The sequence below is a fragment of the Haematobia irritans genome, chromosome 4 (assembly GCF_050003625.1).
Source record: "Haematobia irritans isolate KBUSLIRL chromosome 4, ASM5000362v1, whole genome shotgun sequence".
Taxonomy (NCBI): domain Eukaryota; kingdom Metazoa; phylum Arthropoda; class Insecta; order Diptera; family Muscidae; genus Haematobia; species Haematobia irritans.
This window is the reverse complement of record NC_134400.1, coordinates 219,810,399-219,830,361: the sequence shown is the minus strand read 5'-3', so window position 1 is coordinate 219,830,361 and position 19,963 is coordinate 219,810,399. Positions and strand designations below refer to the sequence as shown.

General features: G+C 31.7%; 1 protein-coding gene and 3 non-coding genes across 4 annotated transcripts in view; all 4 read right to left on the bottom strand.

Annotated features, from left to right (window-relative positions):
- Cpr62Bc (Cuticular protein 62Bc) overlaps nt 1-4,445 on the bottom strand; it is a 73,958-nt gene extending 69,513 nt beyond the window's left edge. Inside the window, exons 1-3 of the mRNA XM_075307248.1 lie at nt 4,232-4,445; nt 797-1,003; nt 631-727 (exon numbers count right to left, since the gene is read on the bottom strand). Of these exons, the coding sequence (XP_075163363.1) occupies nt 631-727; nt 797-1,003; nt 4,232-4,243 (316 nt within the window). The 5' untranslated portion in view covers nt 4,244-4,445. The remainder of the gene's footprint in view (nt 1-630; nt 728-796; nt 1,004-4,231) is intronic.
- A 1,888-nt stretch (nt 4,446-6,333) lies between these two features.
- LOC142237297 (U1 spliceosomal RNA) lies at nt 6,334-6,498 on the bottom strand. Its single transcript, XR_012722434.1, has one exon. It is a non-coding gene; the product is annotated as a U1 spliceosomal RNA (small nuclear RNA).
- An 8,796-nt stretch (nt 6,499-15,294) lies between these two features.
- LOC142237299 (U1 spliceosomal RNA) lies at nt 15,295-15,459 on the bottom strand. The gene has a single exon (XR_012722436.1). It is a non-coding gene; the product is annotated as a U1 spliceosomal RNA (small nuclear RNA).
- A 3,717-nt stretch (nt 15,460-19,176) lies between these two features.
- On the bottom strand, nt 19,177-19,341 carry LOC142237295 (U1 spliceosomal RNA). The gene has a single exon (XR_012722432.1). It is a non-coding gene; the product is annotated as a U1 spliceosomal RNA (small nuclear RNA).
- Between the last annotated feature and the right edge of the window lie 622 nt (nt 19,342-19,963).

Here is a 19,963-nt window from a genome sequence, read left to right as displayed (position 1 = left end):
TGTTCATTGTGATACTATACGTGATTTACTTCTCTCTTGGTTATGAGTGCTTCTAACATATGTTTAGCTCAATGACAACTAGTCATTGAAAAGTGAACTGTTTTTTATACCCGAGTTCTGGCGTCTCACATTGTGGTGGAGAAGCTTTGAAACATTCAGCATCCACCGTAGAAACACATGTTGCTCTTTGGTCGAAACTGGGTTTGAATCCATGACCCTTTGTATACAAGGCGGGCCATTGCGGTGGCTTCGCGTAAGGCGCACGGCGATGAAAATTGCTTAAAATTTAATAACTTCCCTTTTATGCGAATTTAGTCGCACGCATGAAACTAAAGTCGGACATTTTACATATTTTGAAAAAGTCGCAAAAAAAGTCGCATGACGTCAAAAAGGTTGCAAAATGCGACTAAAGTTGCAGAACGGTAACACTGGCCCCGGATGATACTATATCTTCTTGTCACTTGTCGTCATTTCTCTTGATAAAATCTATTTAATTTCATTGGTTTCAATTTGAATTAAATTTTTAAAAATATTAGAAGCTTAGCTAGCTGATAAGTAAGATTTTTTTAATCAGTTCTATTGAAGTAATATATCGTGCATTTCATTTCCAACTACATAATTGCCACTTACCTTTTACAGAATCACCTTCACGTGTTTCATGTTGCGATTTAACATCACCAGTATGGTAGTCATTCACTCCATACTTGAAAGCGTATTTAGGGGGAGCCTAGTAAAAGTATGACAATTTATTAGTATCACTTTCGTATATTCCAAGATCAATAGTATCAACACTTACATAATAATCCACATGTTCATCTTCATGATGTTCCTCGTGACCATAGGCGTGTTCCTCACCATGTGAAATGCGAGCAATTTGAAGCTCATGTCCGTAATCATGTGAAAGTTCATGATCGTAGCCTTGTTCATGACCACCACCACCATAATAATGATGATCCAAAGGATAAGCCAAAGATAGGCATACAACAGAAGCAAAGATAACGAACTGATATGGATGATGAAATAGAAATGAATAATTAATATGAATGAATTAGTAATAATAGGATTAGCAAACTAAAAGGAAATATATTTATAGAGCTAAACATTTTTAAAATAAAATTTCAAACTTGCATTCGGCAACTAAAACTATTGTGACCAATTCTTGGACTTGCTAATAGGCCCTACAATTTGAAAAATTTCTGTTTTTTAACTTCAGCCTTGCCATATAATTATTTTCCTGAATTTTCCCCTCATGATTCACACTAAATTTACAGAGTTTTGGCTGTATTAGTTCATATATATATCTACCCAGCAAAAACTCTCGTTACCCGGTAATCTTGTATGTAAGCCTATTTAAAAATTAATAACCACTTATTAATTGGCATCGCTCCGGATTACATTTACATACGCATGTCCTAAGAGGAAAGTACTTCTCCCCAGGCATACTTTCGGCCATGAAATAAGTAGTGCTTTTAGAGGATATAATCACCTAATATGTAATCACTTATTCGTAGATACACCAAAGTTTGCAAAATAGCCACTTATTGTCTCAGACAACCAAATCTCGAAAATATTGGTTTCTATCGCCGATTACAATGGATCGAAATATGGCGAGTAATGCTGTAATAGGAGCACTACTTGAATAGAAACGAATATTGTATAAATAAACAAAAAATCTAATAAATCATGGAAATAACATTACACGCAAATTAATTTCACACTTAAAATATAATATATCCAATATTCATTTCAAATTAAGTTCGAAATCTACTAAAAGTGGATTTTAAGTCTCTTTTTATAAGGCAAATGGCATATGAAATCTATTTTAAGTGCATATTGGAAGTGTAATGGTACCAACATTTATTCTATTTTATTAGGTCATTAACAGCCAACTGCATAAAAAATTGAGGATAACAATTCGAAAATTACCGAGAAGTATTTATTTTTGTCATTACAAGTTAGTCATTATAACTCAACGAAATGTAATGCAACGTGTAATGACAGCTGTACTCCTGGTAATGCCAATTGTAATGAGATGTGGTTACCTAGTTTTTGCTGGGTAGTTAAGGTGGGGTGGCCACCCATGGTCGCCTAAATTTTGTTCACATTTGGGAGGTTTCCAGTTAGAGAGACCACTTTTAATGTGTTGAAATTGGTCTCTCGACAATTGTCCACTTTCGGGAGGTGTCCGAGTTTCGGAGATTCCATTTTTGAATTTTTGTATGGTTTGGAAAATTCGACTTATCTAAATTTTAAAAGCATTGACATTTTTAAAATTTTGTAAAATTCATAATCTAATGTTTGCTAACGTTGACTTATTGATTTTTTCTTTAAATTTTGTTAACTTTGGCGTTTTGTGTTTATTGAATTAGTAGTCCTATACCCAGAGATCAAGAGCATAATCCCAAGATAAACAATTTTAAGTGGTTCTAAAGGCACAACTTTAAAAGCACTTCCACGAAAGTGTTTCCAAAGATGTTCTTTATTTTAACTACATCGGAAGCTCTTTTACGGTCATTTTCATGTAGCTCCGTTAGGCTTTAACTGCCAGTTAACAGAAAGTAAATTGCAAATATCTTCTCTCCGGTTAACTTTAACTGAAAAATTTTCGTCAGTTAAGTTCCTAACTGGCCTATGGAATATAAAGGCAAGATGACAGCTTCGTCCATAATACGGTTTAAGAGTTGGTTAGTTAACGAAACACTAACGGAGCTTTATGAAAATGGGGGTTAATTGAACTTTTTATAACTCGCTGTTTTCATATTTTTAATGGGTAATTTAAACTTTTTTGTTTCAAAAAGATAAAAACAGAGTAAGAATTAATAATATGGTACAAATTATTTAAATTTTGTCGAAAAAAAATGCTAAATACATTCTAGACAAATTCCGAATTTTTGCAAACATTTAAGATCAAACGTAAAGGCAAGCGGAACGCATTAAAACTCTGAATTCCAATCACACTTTTCTTTGCTTTGAGAAAAATATGCCTTACTTCGATGACATACGACTTTAACGTAGGGACGTAAATTTCTCACGATTCGTCGTCCACAATTTTATGAAAAAAAAATTAAAGCAAAGATTAGGAAGTTTTACAAATTAGAATTTTTTAAAGAAGTTAATCCTTAATATTGTTCAAATCGCGTGCCTTAAAATTTTGTTTGTATAACCTTTCATATAAGGGTCAGTGTATACAGAAAAACATTTCCGTAGTTCAACTAACTCTAAATTTAACTTATTTTTATTGGAAAAAAATTATTTGCTGGTAGTTTTATTTTAATTTTTATTTTTATCGAAATTTTCCATCTTACTTTACATAAGTTCAATATGAACTAACGCAAAAGAAAATTTTTCGTACGATTCCCAAAAATAAAATGGTCATGATTTGGCGCCAATGATTTTCTTCTTTACTTTTAGTTAATTTTTTCTTCTATGAGATGATGTAATTTCGTGAATTGCAGTTAAAAAGTACAACAGGGCATTAAAATTTCCTGATTTTAACAACGCTTTGGGGAAATCTCAAAATGTGGAGAAAAATTTAGTTCAATTTTCGTGCCAGGTAGTTCATTCTTTTTATAAAACAGTTCACTTTTTTCGATGTGGTTGAACTATAGTTTTTTGTAATTTACAATTGCAGCAATGGGGCTAGCTTATATCTGGCATTTAGCATGCAATACGAGCTGACAATTTTATTTAAAAATATGTTTTAATATGATTGCTGTCGGTCTTGGCAAATCGTATCCTTTTCCATCTGGCTCCCATTTCCGGGTTGTCGTGTTATATTTGGTCAGATTTCATTTAAATCCTTTTAGATTCGTTTAATATTAACTGGAACATGTCGTAAAAGTGTTAAACACGAAATTTTTTAAAATGACATTTTTTCAAAAATTAAACAACAAAAAGTTTAGTTTCCAAAGTACTGCCATAGAGAGATTTTTTATTTTGCAATCAGCACAGGATAATTATTGTTTCCTTATATAAAATTCCATTAACATTGTTTAACTATATTTTAAAAATTTGTTATTATTGCATATCAGTTTTTTTAAAGCAGAATTCAAGTTTTTTTGTTTTTTAATATTTTTTTATGTATACCCTCGGTACTGATAACGGTTTTCGTTTAATTTTTTTTATTTATAAGTGATCACTAAGGTTTCATTTATTTATTTATTTTTTTCTTTTTATAAAACACAATATCCTTTTATATTTAACTTATAAAGCTTTTTTCACATGGGCTCACCTTAAGTGCCATTTTTGATTTGTATTTTTTTTTTTTTTGGTTAGATAGTCAAAAATTTTTAAACTGTTAGCAAAATTTGTTTGCAGGTTATTCGTGCAATTTGAAGGAAGAGATCACTGTGTTAAAGCTGATCTGTTTGTGTTTTTATATCTGTTTTGGTTGCAAACAAGAAGCGTTGTTCACCAAATGAATTTCCAGCGCGGAATAATGTTGTCCAAATGAAAATTTGTTGCTTTTATATATTTAGGAAGAAAATGTTGGCTTTATCCACGAAAGCCAACAAACATCAGCCAAACAGCAATTGAAGATAACAACGGTGCTGGCACCAATCGCAGCAAACAGCGAATACAAGCCTGGATACTGTAGCAGCAGCAACAGAAACTGCCCGACAAACTCAGTTACAGATTTGCTCTGCACTTACTCAGCATTCAGAAATGAAGCGCTGCACATTCACATGTTGAGTGCATTCGAAAATAAATGTTTTATTTTATTTTTTATTTAAGAAAAATAGTTTAAAACCTCCAACGAATATCGGCGCCCCATTCACACTTCATTGTTTTGAATTAGGATTGTCAGTTGGTGAAAAAAGATAGAAAAAACTCATAAGTCGAATTTATTATTATCATTGTCTTTTAAAATATTTGTCGAAAAACTGTGTCTTTCAATATGGGTGTATTTCCACCCATATTTGAACCTTCCTTCCATTAAAACGAACTTAAAGTATCTTGGTAATGTAAGATTCTGATACCTTCAAAGCATAATTTGCTTGCATTCATAAAGCAATAATTTAGTACTCATGTACAGATGTCCTCATTCCTGAGTAGGCTAAGTCGACTTAACATTTCGTGATGGAGTTCGTTGGTTTTTATTCGGATGGATGTAATTGCATCCTTTCAAAAGTTCGAATTTATTGGACACTTCTATCAAAAGTTATGGTTAATATTGTACGTAGCCTGTGACTAAAGTTTTAAAAATTTCCAATCCAAAAAGGGCAAAAAGCTTTGTTCGGTCTAAAGTGGTCTAAGTCATTGTTAGTCATGTTTTGTTATCACTATTGTGAATTCGTACATACTACAAAAATCTATAACAAATATGATTTTAAGACCGAAAAAAGTGAATTTATATCTTATACGGTTTTTGAAAAATTCCAAAAAAACCTTTGAACTTGTTTCCTGTAAAATTCACTTTTTAGACTTAGCGTACTTTGGAGACATCGATATATCCTGGTATAAAGAGGAGACATCGATATATCCTGGTATAAGTTTTTTATTTAAGTATTTCAAAAAATTTATCTCATGTTTATTATTCTAAACTAGAGGTGTGCACGTGAGTAATAGTTTACTCACGCTCACGCACACTCACGACTGAAAAATCATACTCACGCACACTCATGCACTATATTTTTTGGTAGGACTCACGCTCACGCACACTCACGAAAAGAAAATGTGTATTCACTCACACTCACGCACGAAAACGTCGTGATTCACGAAAAATACCGTGACTCACGAAAAATATCGTGACTCACGAATAATTTTATGATTAATTTACCTTACCGAAGTGTCTGAAAACATGAGCATTATTAAAATCGAGAGTGTTATTAAACTCTTACCATCCCAGGTGTCACTAAAATTGTAATTGAATTTAACTCTTAAGCGTTTTATGTTGGTGAGCAGGAATATTTTCGTGGGTGTAATTCGTTACTCACGCACACTCACGAAGATATTAATTTCGTGACTCACGCTCACGCACGACATTTTGGTTTGTTAATCACACTCACGCACACTCACGCTGTTGTCATGAGCGTGACTCACGACTCACGCACGAATCACGAAAATTTTCGTGAGTCACGACAATTTCGTGTCACGTGCACACCTCTATTCTAAACCTGATTTATTATACAGAAGAGATTTTGAAAAATCCACACAAACTGGCTGCAAATCCTCCATTAAATCCACAATTCAAAAATGTCGTGCGCATCAACAAAAATTTCCGCAAAATCCCCAATGGCCCTCTTTTCCCCTTTCTTTCTAATACTAGCAACCTAAAACGCATTATCTTTATTCCATAGGAATTGTAGTGTTATTTTGAAATGTATTATAAAAATCGGGACGGCGCGAACGCCATTCCCGGCTATCAAAAATTGCACGCACGAGTTATTCACATTAGGAATAATCGCGGAGGTCAACTCAATCGTAAGTGCAATGATCGAGCCTCACTCCGGGGGAACCGCCTTCGTGATCACGGTAACCCCTACGCCAGGTAAGTATGCTTTTCACAGCCATATGCTGACATTTTATCCGATATGGCACACGAACCATATGAGAATTATTGTAATGTACACAGAAGGTAAGTTGAAGGTAAGTTTTTGAAGTGTTATTTGAGCTACAGACATTAGTGGTTGTTTGTGAAGACTTGCGTTCAAACAACCCCCAAGAGAATTCATGTTCTTCGTGTGCATTAAGGTACTAAGAACTCAACATATCAATTTAGTATTAGCAACAGTGCTGCCGCCACTACATCAATCGAAGTATTTTGCTTCATTTTCACAAAATTTACTTCTTCACTCCTTCTTCCAAAAATCTGCTTCACTTTTTGTAAAATGAATTCTATTGTTTTGTTTTCAAACATGTATGCTACTTCAATTTTATTCAATCTACTCCACTTTTGTCCAAAATCTAATTCACTCAATTTTTCACTAGCGGCAGCACTGACTAGCAATGCTATAGCTCTCGAAGACAAAGTCAGCACGTCGTTATTGTCATTCTAATATAAAATGTTTGTCGAAAAAAGTTGTCTTTGAAAATTGGTGTGTTTCCAAGTTTTACGAAAATATATTGAACCTCCTTCCACTTAAACGAACTGAAATTAATTTGGTAATATACAATTGGGGTACCTTCCAAGGTATAATTTGTTTCATAAAATAATATTTTCATAAATAATGGACTCTGATGATTGCGACCACCATTTGTTGGAGGTTTAAATTTACTTGATTCAGTTTAAATGACTCATGTCAACAAATAAATTCAACGATCATCGAAGCAAAGATTATAGATTTGAGGAAGATGGGAGATTGGCTTGCGATGGGAAGATGGGAGATTGTTGCATTTTCCAGATTAGTTTAATACATGTTTGTAATCTTGTAGTTGTTTTTAGTTTTTATTTATTAAATGAAAAATGTAATTTTCTTAATGAAACAATGTTTAATTTTAGGCAACAACAAAAAAATTACATTTTCCCCTTTATGGGAATTTATTTCGTGCTCTTAATTTCTTTTTATTTGCATTTTAATGCTATGCCAATACTTGTCGTATACGCGTTTGGTTCGAGTATTAAACTAATGTGGTAAATGGTTTGATGTGCTCAGTAGCCAAACTCCCATCTTCCTCTTCTATAATCTTTGCATCGAAGAACATAGGGTTTAAAAGGGGCGATCATGCCTCTAATACAGATGTTAAATCTCAATAATGCAGATGTTAAATCTCAAATTTTTGGTTTATAATGATTTCCTTCTCAGCAATTCAGGTAACATATTTAAAAACTTCTCTAAGTAATATCACCCATAATATTATTTGCAATTCAGAATGAGGTATGAGAAACTTATTGCGATTTCGGTTCTAATAACGGAAAGGCAATAAGGGGAAAGAGTAAACGCACAATCAGGCTGTCCTTTTACCTGCATGAAAAATATGGTTTCGCATTTATCATAATGGACTGGATAGTCCATTGAATCAAATCGGGCTGCCACTTCATCGTAACCTAATTTATGGTTTCCCAATTTCATTTCTGAAAGTTCGGAAAAATTTATGAAATTCTTCGTTATCAATAAGTACTGCCCGGTTCAATATTGAGTTCAATGATAAGAGATCTGCCTTCACTTTTCAATATTCATTCGGGAAGCTTTGAAACACTTAAAAATGTCACAGACATTATTGAGAAGAGATACGAGAAATACCGATTTTTTTAACCCTGGAAAGTCATCCTTATTTTTTGTACACTAACGTGCTTGAATTCTTGAATTTATTTTCTTATTCAATTTGTTTTTAATAAGTATAAAATAATTCATATAATGGTTGAATTAGCATAATTTAACTTTATCATTTCCCAATCGACTAAAATGCATTTTAGATCGAAAATGAAATTACGCGTCGTCATTTTGGCAAAGGCTGACAGTCTAGGGTTAATATTCTACTTTTAACTCGATACACTTCATCGTTTTAAATCCGCCTGAACCGATCTGGCTGAAATTTCAATTGGACAATGAAAAAAATATTGTGATGCATTTTTTTAGCATTGAAAACGCTTTTATCCAATACAAAGATCTTTATCTTAAGCAAATGTCGATAAACATTTCACTGATGAGTTAGGTAATTCGACAATACTCGTAAAATGTTTATCTTTACATAAAACACTGAAAAAAAAAACAGTGAACCAACCCACCAGGAAGAAAACTTTCGGTTAATTTTAGAAAATTTTGAATATTTGTATAAAATTTTAACTAAACAGTATTACAAACGTTGGCATCACGCCGATGTCATAAAAATAAGTAAATATTTTTCGACATATACAAGAAAATTTATTAGACATAACTAAAGAAAATTTTGTAGTTTGAAGGAAAAACTTGGAGTTCAAAATTGCAAGAATGTCTTTAGTGACATACGAAGTTTACGATGGACGCATTTTTGGTAAAATTTACAAATTTAAAGAAATTCTGAACTATTTTGTGGAAGACACGAATTTAGTTAATCTTTATGCTTCATTTGAGTATATTTTTTTCCTCGGATTTAGTTAATTTAACTAACGTACACAAAACAAGTATATACAGCACTAAGTTCGGCCGGGCCGAACCTTAAATACCAACCACCATGAACCAAATATTAGGGTTTCCTTTAAAATTTTAAAGAGGCTTGAGGACTTGGGGACACTTCCCGAAGATAAATTTAAAGATTTCACCTATGAGGACTATATCAGATTCTGGATTTATAAGAACCATTTTTGTTTTAGTTTTAGAGGAATCATTAACATCTCTTGTAAGTGTGCTAGAAAATTATAAAATAACGTCTTGATTTGAAATCTTAAATCTGTAGAAGTAAAATCTGGAAATTTTACATTGAGTTTCAAGCAATTCAAGTGAAATCGGTCTATATGGAGGCATTACCAAATGGACCGAGCCTAAAATACCAGAATATTTACAATTTCAGGCAAATCAGATAAAAATTACGGTTTCTAGAAACCCAAGGAGTTAAATCGGGAGATCGTTCTTATGGGGGCTATACTAAAACATGGACCGATATTCACCGTTTCCGGCACACCTCTTTATGGTCCGAAAATACCCCTAGATTTCCAATTTCAGACAAATTGGATAAAAACTACGCTTTCTATAAGCCCAAGACCCAAATCGGGAGGTCCTTTTATATGGGGACCATACCAAAACATGGACCGATACTCACAATTTTTGGCACACGTATTTGTAGTCCTACAATACCTCTAGATTTCCAATTTCAGGTAAATGGAATAAAAACTGCGGTTTCTATAAGCCCAAGAAGTAAAATCGGGACATCGGTCTATATGGGGGCTATACCAAAATATGGACCGATACTTACAATTTTTGGCACACGTATTTGTGGTCCTACAATACCTCTAGATTTCCAATTTCAGGTAAATTGAATAAAAACTGCGGTTTCTATAAGCCCAAGAAGTAAAATCGGGAGGTCGGTCTATATGGGGGCTATACCAAAACATGGACCGATACTCACCATTTTTGGCACACCTCTTTATGGTCATAAAATACCCCCAGATTTCAAATTTCAGGCAAATTGGATAAAAACTACGATTTCTATAAGCCCAAGACCCCAAATCGGGAGGTCGGTTTATATGGGGACTATATCAAAACCTGGACCGATATAACCCATCTTCGAACTTGACCTGCCTGCAGACAAAAGACGAGGTTGTGCAGAATTTCAGCACGATTGCTTCATTATTGAAGACTGTAGCGTGATTACAACAGACAGACAGACAGACGGACAGACGGACATCGTTATATCGTCTTAGAATTTCTCCCTGATCAAGAATATATATAGTCGGAAATCGATATTTCGATGTGTTACAAACGGAATGACAAACTTATTATACCCCCGTCACCATTCTATGGTGGTGGGTATAAAAATATTAGAGTAAAGAAAACTTTCTCCAAACATAATATTTCTATGAACTAAAATAAAGTTAAATTGGCTTTAGTGAAATAGAGAGTTCAATTTTTTCTTTGAGTGAAGAAAAATCCATTGTACTAATGTATCTTCAATAAATCTGAACCGCATATTATATAAATTCGATTATTTTTAGTAACTTGTATAAAGATAAAAAGCATTAAAAAACGAAAATGAATTTCAATATTTTATCGTAAAGACGCTTTTTAATTAAAAAAAAAAAACTAGAAACACATTTCCAGGATGACCATAAAATTTAAATTTATGTCTTAAAAAGTCTGACCACATTTGTTAGTTTTCAAATAATTTATGGATTTTCAAATTTCAGAATTTAAGCCTCACGACATCTCTAATTTCAAACATTTTCATGTTAATCCATATGAAATGGGGGTTGTTGACTAATACAGCCACCGTACCGTTAATGCTGCTGCTACTCACCAAAGCTTCCAAGAGAAATGTTTCCACAATCAAGAAAATGCTGCTCCATTGTATGGCTAGGAAAAACATAATATTTCTTTTTTTTTTTGTTTTGTTAATATTATTGCATATTGGCCATATTTCATAGCAGTGTCTATAACAATTCGCATATTAAACATAAAAATAACAGCAACAACAAAATGAAAATTATACAAATGATTGTTAGCTGTTAAATATATTCATATTTAGGGAGCTTTTAATTTTTTCCATCAGCACTCATTTATTGGTCTATGGCAATTCGAAAGCAAAAAAAACAACAAAAATTTTACAAAACAGAAAGGTGTGCAATCCCCCTGAAGTCGGTCTGATTTGATCTGATGATTGAGTTGATGGTGTAATTAAAATATTTGCCTATGATTGACCTATTTTTGTTAAAAGACAACAAAAAAAAAACATATTTGTGTACAATTTACTTCAGTTATCTACTAAAAAGTTAACTTAACGACAACATTTGGCGATTGCATACTTAACCATCAATTAAAGTAATTGTCAACAAATCGGGCAAAAATAACAATAATCATAAACATCTACATATGTATTGATTAGAAAATTTTTATCAATATCAGGTTTGTTCAAGAGGAAATATACGAGGATTTTTCATCGCTCACTCTCAAATGTTCGCAATTTTTATCAAATTAAAAACTACATACATATTTTTGATAAAAAAAAATCTATGTAAATATGAGTTTTAATACTGGAGGTGAACAATTTTCCTTTGTACGAATAAAGTTTGCTATATATTTATATTTCATGTTTATTTTCTTGATTTTCGTGTGTACTTTTTTGTGAATATTTGTAGATTTTTATTATTTGTCGTGGAGTAAAACTAAAAATGTTATGAAGTGTTATTGGAACTACCCAGCAAAAAATTGGAAGTTCTTCCAAAGGCACAACTTTAAAAGCACTTCCAGAAGATGCACTCCCAACGATGTTCTTTATTTTAACTACTCAGGAAGTTCTTTTAATTCAATTTTGTATAACATGGTTTTTTCATACTTTTAATGTGTAATTTTAACTTTTTTTGTTTCAAATAGGTTAAAAACAGTGTAAGAATACATAAAATGGTACAAGTCATTCAAAATTTGTCGAAAACAATGCTAAATCCAATCTGAAAAAATTGTGAATTTTTGAAAATATTTGAGGTCAAACGTTACCGACAAGGGTTAGAATCCATTAAAAATTACAAAAAATTATAAAAATTATTTATTTGAGAAAATATCACAGAATATTTTAATTTACATCCAAAACATTGAATTCGGATCACACCTAAAGGAGTGATGCAAATTCAGTGCAACTGAGGTGCTACTGAGGAGATCGAACCATTTACCAGATTAGTATAATACTCGAACCAAACGCGTATACGACAAGTATTGACATAGCATTAAAATGCAAATAAAAAGAAATTAAGTGCACGAAATAAATTTCTATAAAGGGTAAAATGTATTTTTTTTTTGTTGTTGCCTAAAATTTAACATTCTTTCATTAAGAAAATTACATTTTTCATTTAAAAAATAAAAACTAAAAACAACTAAAATATTACAAACTAAAATGGTAAATGCAACATTTGGTATGACGCAAGCCAATTTCCGATCTTCCTCAAGTTTATAATCTTTGACCAAAAGCACCGTGGCACGACCGCGAGCCACTTTTTCATCACAATTACTCTATATAAAGTTATTTTGCCCTAAATGTGAACGTTTCTCAGATATCAACTCAATTATAATAATTATAAACATATACCAAAGTGAGGATATTTTAATTTTTATTACAGGATCTCAACATTTTTGAGAGGAATATTGTCCATACCACATTCGTCGGTAAATGTGAAATATGATTTTGTTTCCTCCACACTGAGGAACAGAATATTTGTGAGATAATGTATATATTTGAAACACCTAAAAGGAGACAAAATACACATAGAAAAATTTTGACAAAATTTTCTAAAGAAATAAAATTTTGACAAAATTTATTATAGCAATAAAATTTTGACAACATTTTCTATAGAAACAATATTTTGATAAGATATTCTACAGAAATAAGATTTTGACAAAATTTCCCATAGAAATAAAATTTTGACAAAATTGTCTATAGAAATAAAATTTTGAAAAATATTCTATAGAAATAAAATTTTGACGAAATTATCAATAGAAATAAAATTTTGAAAAATATTCTATAGAAATAAAATTTTCTACAGAAATAAAATTTTGACAAAATTGTCTATACAAAAAATAAATTGTCCAAATCGGTCTAGATTTAAATATACATATAATTTTACAATGGTCTTTAAATTTGATATTATGTAGGTTAGGTTAGGTGGCAGCCCGAAGTATCAGGCTCACTTAGACTATTCAGTCCATTGTGATACCACATTGGTGAACTTCTCTCTTATCACTGAGTGCTGCCCAATTCCATGTTAAGCTCAATGACAAGGGACCTCCTTTTCATAGCCGAGTCCGAACGGCGTTCCACATTGCAGTGAAACCACTTAGAGAAGCTTTGAAACCCTCAGAAATGTCACCAGCATTACTGAGGTGGGATAATCCACCGCTGAAAAACATTTTGGTGTTCGGTCGAACCAGGAATCGAACCCACGACCTGTTATATGCAAGGCGGGCATGCTAACCATTGCACCACGGTGGCTCCCTTGATATTATGTAATCAAGGGAGCCACCGTGGTGATATTGTGTAATTTTAGCACTTTTTGGCTTCCAAAAGCACATTTTTTAATACATTTTTAGTACTTTTTCGTCAACATCATTTATTATCCCTGGCGTAGATTCGAGTTTATTTTAAAACTTTCTGCAAGCTATATATTTGAAAAAAAATGGAAACTTCGTGCAGTGTTGCCAGGTGATTTTTGATTCTTCCTCCCAAATCTTATGAAAAAACCCCTAAAATGGTCTAGACTTTTTTCAAAAACCCCAAAAAAACATTAAGAATGTCCAAATATAGTGGAAAAAACCTGTAGTGATTCACTTCAAAAATTAAATTTAAATATACAGTCGAAGCTCGGTTTAACGAACGATATATTCCTTAAATCGATCGGGAATATTAAATGTTAACTTTTATTGAAAATCGTAGTGTTTTTACCAGATGAGTAAAAATTCAGAAGCATGTGGCACAATTAAACTACAGAGGCATTTAAAAAATATATTGCTTAATTCTTAAAATCTGATGAACTTGATATATCTAGGCTAGGTTAGGTTGAAAAGAGTGTAGCACTCATTAATAAAAGAAAAAATCACCACTGCCCAACTGGCGAACCTACGTAAATTTGATGCATATTGCCACCTATCAACGGACCAGTACCAGTGCTCTAGTTTGTCGCAGTTTTTAAATTTTCATATAATTTATTAATTTCTATACTCCCTTGATTTTAAAATTTTATTGGATCTAGACATTTCCCTATGGGCCAACATATTCCAAAAGTTTTTCCATTCTGGTTCAATTGGGATGCGAAAAATAATGCCGGTTCCTAAGGGTTTGTCCAAGACTGGTTAATGAGGACCCGTGTAGTCCTACTAAGTTCTCCCAGGTCATGTCCTTTGGAATGAGTCCAAGCCGTGTCCTGAAATATTACCCCGTCAATGAAAACCCCGTGTTAAATGACCAATCCCGTCCATACGTTTCGACCAGACCTGGGACTAGTCCATTTCCCGTAGCGAAGCTGCAACTCTATCTAACCTAACTAGGCCATTCAATATGTATTTCCAAACATTTGATGGTATCTAAATATCTTGGGAATGCCGTACTTTGTGGACATTTCCGAAGAGCTTAAGCCACTTTCACAATCGTGAAATATTGCTGATTTTTGTTGTTTATTTCCTTAAGATTAAAAGCGTTTTCGTTATATCTAACGTAAATTTTATTCAAACGTTCGTTATTTAGAATACTCAATGATAAGAATTTGGACGTTCGTTATGTTGGATTTTCGCTAAATGGGATATTCGTTAAACAGAGCTTCGACTGTATATAATGAAAGAAGAGATTTCTTTTCTCAGGAACGAAAGTTTAGACAAACTAAGTTTTCTTTTGAAATAAATAAAATACCGCATACTTGCTTGTATTTGGGAACTTGAGTTGACTTTTTTCTTAAAATTCATGCCAGAATTGTACCGAATTTGGTTGAGAATTGCTCCATTTTATAAGGTCTAAGATATTTTTTACCCCCTAAAATCCCCCAAATAAATGTTACCCCTAAAAATCCACCTAAACGTGATAAAAACCCCTAAATTTGGGTGGAAAACCCCCCAACCTGGCAACACTGACTTCGTGAAACATGAGGAGAAAAGGAAAAAAACATTTAAGGCAGTTGTCACAGACTTCTGACACCGCTCTTGTTCTTTAACTTGTTGTTGATCGTTATTAAAATTTATTTAAAAAATCGGGACGGCGCGAACGCCATTCCCGGCTATCAAAAATTGCACGCACGAGTTATTCACATTAGGAATAATCGCGGAGGTCAACTCAACCGAAAGTGCAATGATCGAGCCTCACTCCGGGGGAACCGCCTTCGTGATCACGGTAACCCCTACGCCAGGTAAGTATGCTTTCCACAGCCGTATGCTGACATTTTATCCGTTATGGTACACGAATCACATAAGAATTATTGTAATGTACACAGAACTCAATGTACACTGAAGGTAAGTTATTGGAGTATTACTTGAGGTACAGAGTTGACAAATAAGAATTTTCCTTCCTATGATATTGGTGGTTGTTTGTGAAGACACACAACCAACCCCCAGAGGATTCATTTTCTTCTTGTGCATTTAGGAAGTAAGAAATCACCGAAATGATTTGGTAACAGTCGAAGTCAGCAAGTGATTCTTATTAACATATTGTTCATGTATGTATTTATTAAAATTATATTAAATTTGGAAAGAGGCTTTTGGGAAACATATATTAAGCAACCTTTATTGTTATTTCGTATTTCCTTCTTAGAAAAGCTTGACCACACATTATCTTTCTGTGAGTCTTATTTCTTATCTCTAAGACGACGCTGTTTATTTTGTTGTTATAGAAAGTTGTTACAAACTCAAGAACTTTTTAATTTACAAAAAAAAAAAAAACGTGAACCCTCCATAAGTATATAGTGGCATCCCGATATGTTAGGCCCTCTTAGACTATTCATTGTTATTTGCAACATGATACAAATAATATAATGCTCTTTGTCAAATTATAGAAAATTTATTGAAAATAATAAATTTATTCGGTTATTTAAGAAAATTTCATATTTTGAAGAGGAAAAATATTAGCTAACAACTGTTAAAATGTGTCTTTAGCAATAATTTTAGAAACTTAACATAATTTCATTCATTATAGAATAAATATTAACCGTTTTGTTCGAATTTAGTAAAATGGTTTATTTCATTTATAAAAAAAACTTTTTTTATTTTTCGTTCATGTCATTAAAGAAATCAAAAAAGTACAGCTGCAGAATTTTTCGTAGATTTTCCAATTGTAGTTAATTGTGTGACAACGAACGAAAATTTTACTATTGTTCAATATTTCAAGTTGATTCGCCATCTACTTAGACTTTTTCTGCTTTTGCAACTTGCTACCGAAAACAATAAAAGTAAAATACAAAAACAAAATTTACATAAGAACAGTGTTGCCAGTATTGGGGATTTTTCCCCAATTTGGGGATATTTTTTCGTAAATGGGGACAAAATGTCTGAGTTGGGGACTTGGGGATTTGTTGGGAAATTTCTATAATTTTGGGGATTTTTTCGAGAAATCGGTCTAATCTTTTTTAACAAAATTTGATTTCTATAGAAAATTTTGTCAAAATTTTATTTCTATAGAAAATTTTGTTAAAATTTAATTTCTATGTAAAAAATTTTGTCAAAATTTTATTTCTATAGAAAATTTTGTCATTTTATTTCTCCAGAAATGAAATTTTATTTCTATAGAAAATTTTGTCAATCTACCAAACAATAAAAAATCTACCATTTCTGGTACCAACTTTGGCAAGGTGTTACCACCCAATTTTACTACTTGAATATTTAGAAGTAAATTTTCGTTTCATAAATACAAGGAATCGAACTCCCATTGTCATATCTCCAGCATTTGGAAGACATCATCAGTGTTGTGGTTCGAATTATTGATTTTATTGCAGCTTGCTGGATTTGATAAAATTTTAATTTTTAAAATATGTATTACTGATATTCTACAGCAGAACCTTTTGCTTTATTTTATTTATTTATTTATTTTTTTTTTTCAAAACAAAAAACCTTGTCAAAAATGTATTGGAGATTTTTGGGGATGAAAAAAAACTTTACATTTTGGGGACAAGAGCCCGAAAAAACACTGCAAAAGAAAGAAAACACATATTATAATCAGCGGTGCCAACTCTGACGATTTTTCGTCATTTTGACGATTTTTGATTGTAAATTTGGCATCTGACGATTTAACGACGATTTTAAACAACTTAGTTATGAGATGACGATTTTTTAAAATGTTCGACTCAAGTGTTTCCTTTTAAAGGTTTTTGACGATTTTTCAAAGAGATGTAGTTATAAGTTGACGATTTTCATAAGTTGTAATGTAAACATGTTATTTTGGATCTCAATAATATGACAATTTATATGTAGCTTGCTCCCAGCCGTCTCCAATGTAGAAAGAAATTTCAAAGCAATCAATATAAATAAACCTAAAATTCGAAATCCCTTTGAAACTTAAACATTGCAAGGTATTCTTTTGTCTATAAACTATTTAAAGCGAAATAATTTTGATTGCTATGAAGCCAGTTTAGTTAAATTCAATTTATTTATTTATTCATTACCGATAATAGTAATAATAAAAAAATTATACATTAGCAAGTAATAAGGATTTAAATTCACTTGGAGAATAGGAAATTTTTCTGTCAAGAAAATTTTGTTAAACAATGTAGTACATGTGGTCACAATCAGATATATTAATTTAAATTAATTAAAAATTTATTTCAATTAATCGTCGTTTAAAAAACTGGAAACTATATGACTTACTTAGAGATTTAAATGGCATTATTCATGTAACTAAAATGAATAAAACTCCTTTTTTAATAACAGCTTTATTGTGTATACAATATATGGATTCCTCAGATATTTGATTAAAATTTTTATTTTGTTCCTAAATCTTTTTTTCAACTGTTTTATGAGTGACGATTTTTTGACGAATTCTTTGGGTTTGATTTTGACGAAAAATATTTTTAAAATTGACGATTTTCAGCCCAAAACAGTTGGCACCACTGATTATAATCCCCTCCAGGGTTGCCATTTTGGTCCGATCGGACCAAAATTGGTCCAAAAAATTATTAATTTTTAAATTTGGTCCAATGGTCGGACCAAATGGAATTTGATTGATTTTGGTCCATTTTAGTCAAATCGGTATTTTTGCAAAATGTTCTGTAGAAATAAAATTTTAACAATATTTTCTATAGATATAAAATTTTACGAAAATTTTGTACAGAAATGAACTTTTAAAAAATTTTAAAATTAAAGTTTAAATTTAGATATACATTTTTTCATTAGAAGCGATAACTATCTATAGAAATAAAAGTTTGACAAATTTTCTATAGAAATACAATATTGACAAAATTTTGACAAAATTTACTATAGAAATGAAATTTTGACAAAATTTTCTATAGCAATGAAATTTTGACAAAATTTCCTACAGAAATGAAATTTTGACAAAATTTTCTATAGAAATGAAATTCTGACAAAATTTTCTACAGAAACGATATTTTTACAAATTTTTTTACAGAAATGAAATTTTTACAAAATTTTCTAATGAACTAAAATTTTAATACATTTTTCTAGAGAAATAAAATTTTGTCAAAATTTTCTATAGAAATTAAATATTTACGACATTTTCTATAGAAATAAAATGTCGACAAAATTTTCAATAGAAATAAAATTTTGACGACATTTTCTATTAAAGTAAAATTGTGAAAAAATTTTCTTTAGAAATAAAATTTTTACAAAATTTTCTTTAGAAATAAAATTTTTACAAAATTTTCTATAGAAATAGAAATAAATATTTGACAAAATTTTGTATTGATGTAAAAATTTGGGAAAAATTTTTAAAGATATTAATTTAATTTGGAAAAATGGTCCGCTGGTAGGAATTTTGGTCCAATTTTGGAAAAATGTTGGTCCAAAATAAAAATGCATTGTGGCAACGCTGATCCCCTCTCTACCAAAAGTGTAAATGAAAATATTCAAATCATTTTCCCTTCCCCCCACAGAACTTTTGTTTGTATTTGATCTTAAATTTATTATAAAAATCGGGACGGCGCGAACGCCATTCCCGGCTATCAAAAATTACACGCACGAGTTATTCACATTAGGAATAATCGCGGAGGTCAACTCAATCGAAAGTGCAATGATCGAGCCTCACTCCGGGGGAACCGCCTTCGTGATCACGGTAACCCCTACGCCAGGTAAGTATGCTTTTCGCAGCCATATGCTGACATTTTATGCGATATGGCACACGAACTATATGAGAATTACGCTCATGTACATAGTAAACAATTTATTCTGAAAGTAAGTTACTGCAGTTCACTAAGGACACAGGACTGGAAAATCATATTTTGGTATTAAGAGTGTGGTGGTTGTTTATGAAGACATGCGCACAAGTAACCAAAAGAAAATGACATTAGTTATTGAGCATTAAGGAACTACCCTTCAGTTTTTTGGTGCCAATTAGGGCTTTAACCCGGGATAAATCCCGGGATTTCGGGACGGAATTTATCCCGAATCCCGGGATTTTTCGAGATCCCGAAAAATAATTCGAATTAGTTAAAATTTTGGCTTTTTATGATTGTTTATTAATAAATTGGAACACGAAAAGATTATGAAAAGTATACAAAAATACGCCTAATGTAATCTAATCCTTAAAATGTTTTGTTGAGTAACATAGCGATATTCAATAGCTTTTTTATTTATTTTTGTCATAATATTTTTGTTTTTCTTTTCTTCACAATGTTGAGTTGGACTAAGTGTTCGTTAAGTATAACAATTTAAAATTGCTTTTTAATTTACTCTTATGTTCGTTTTTTGTTTATTTTTGT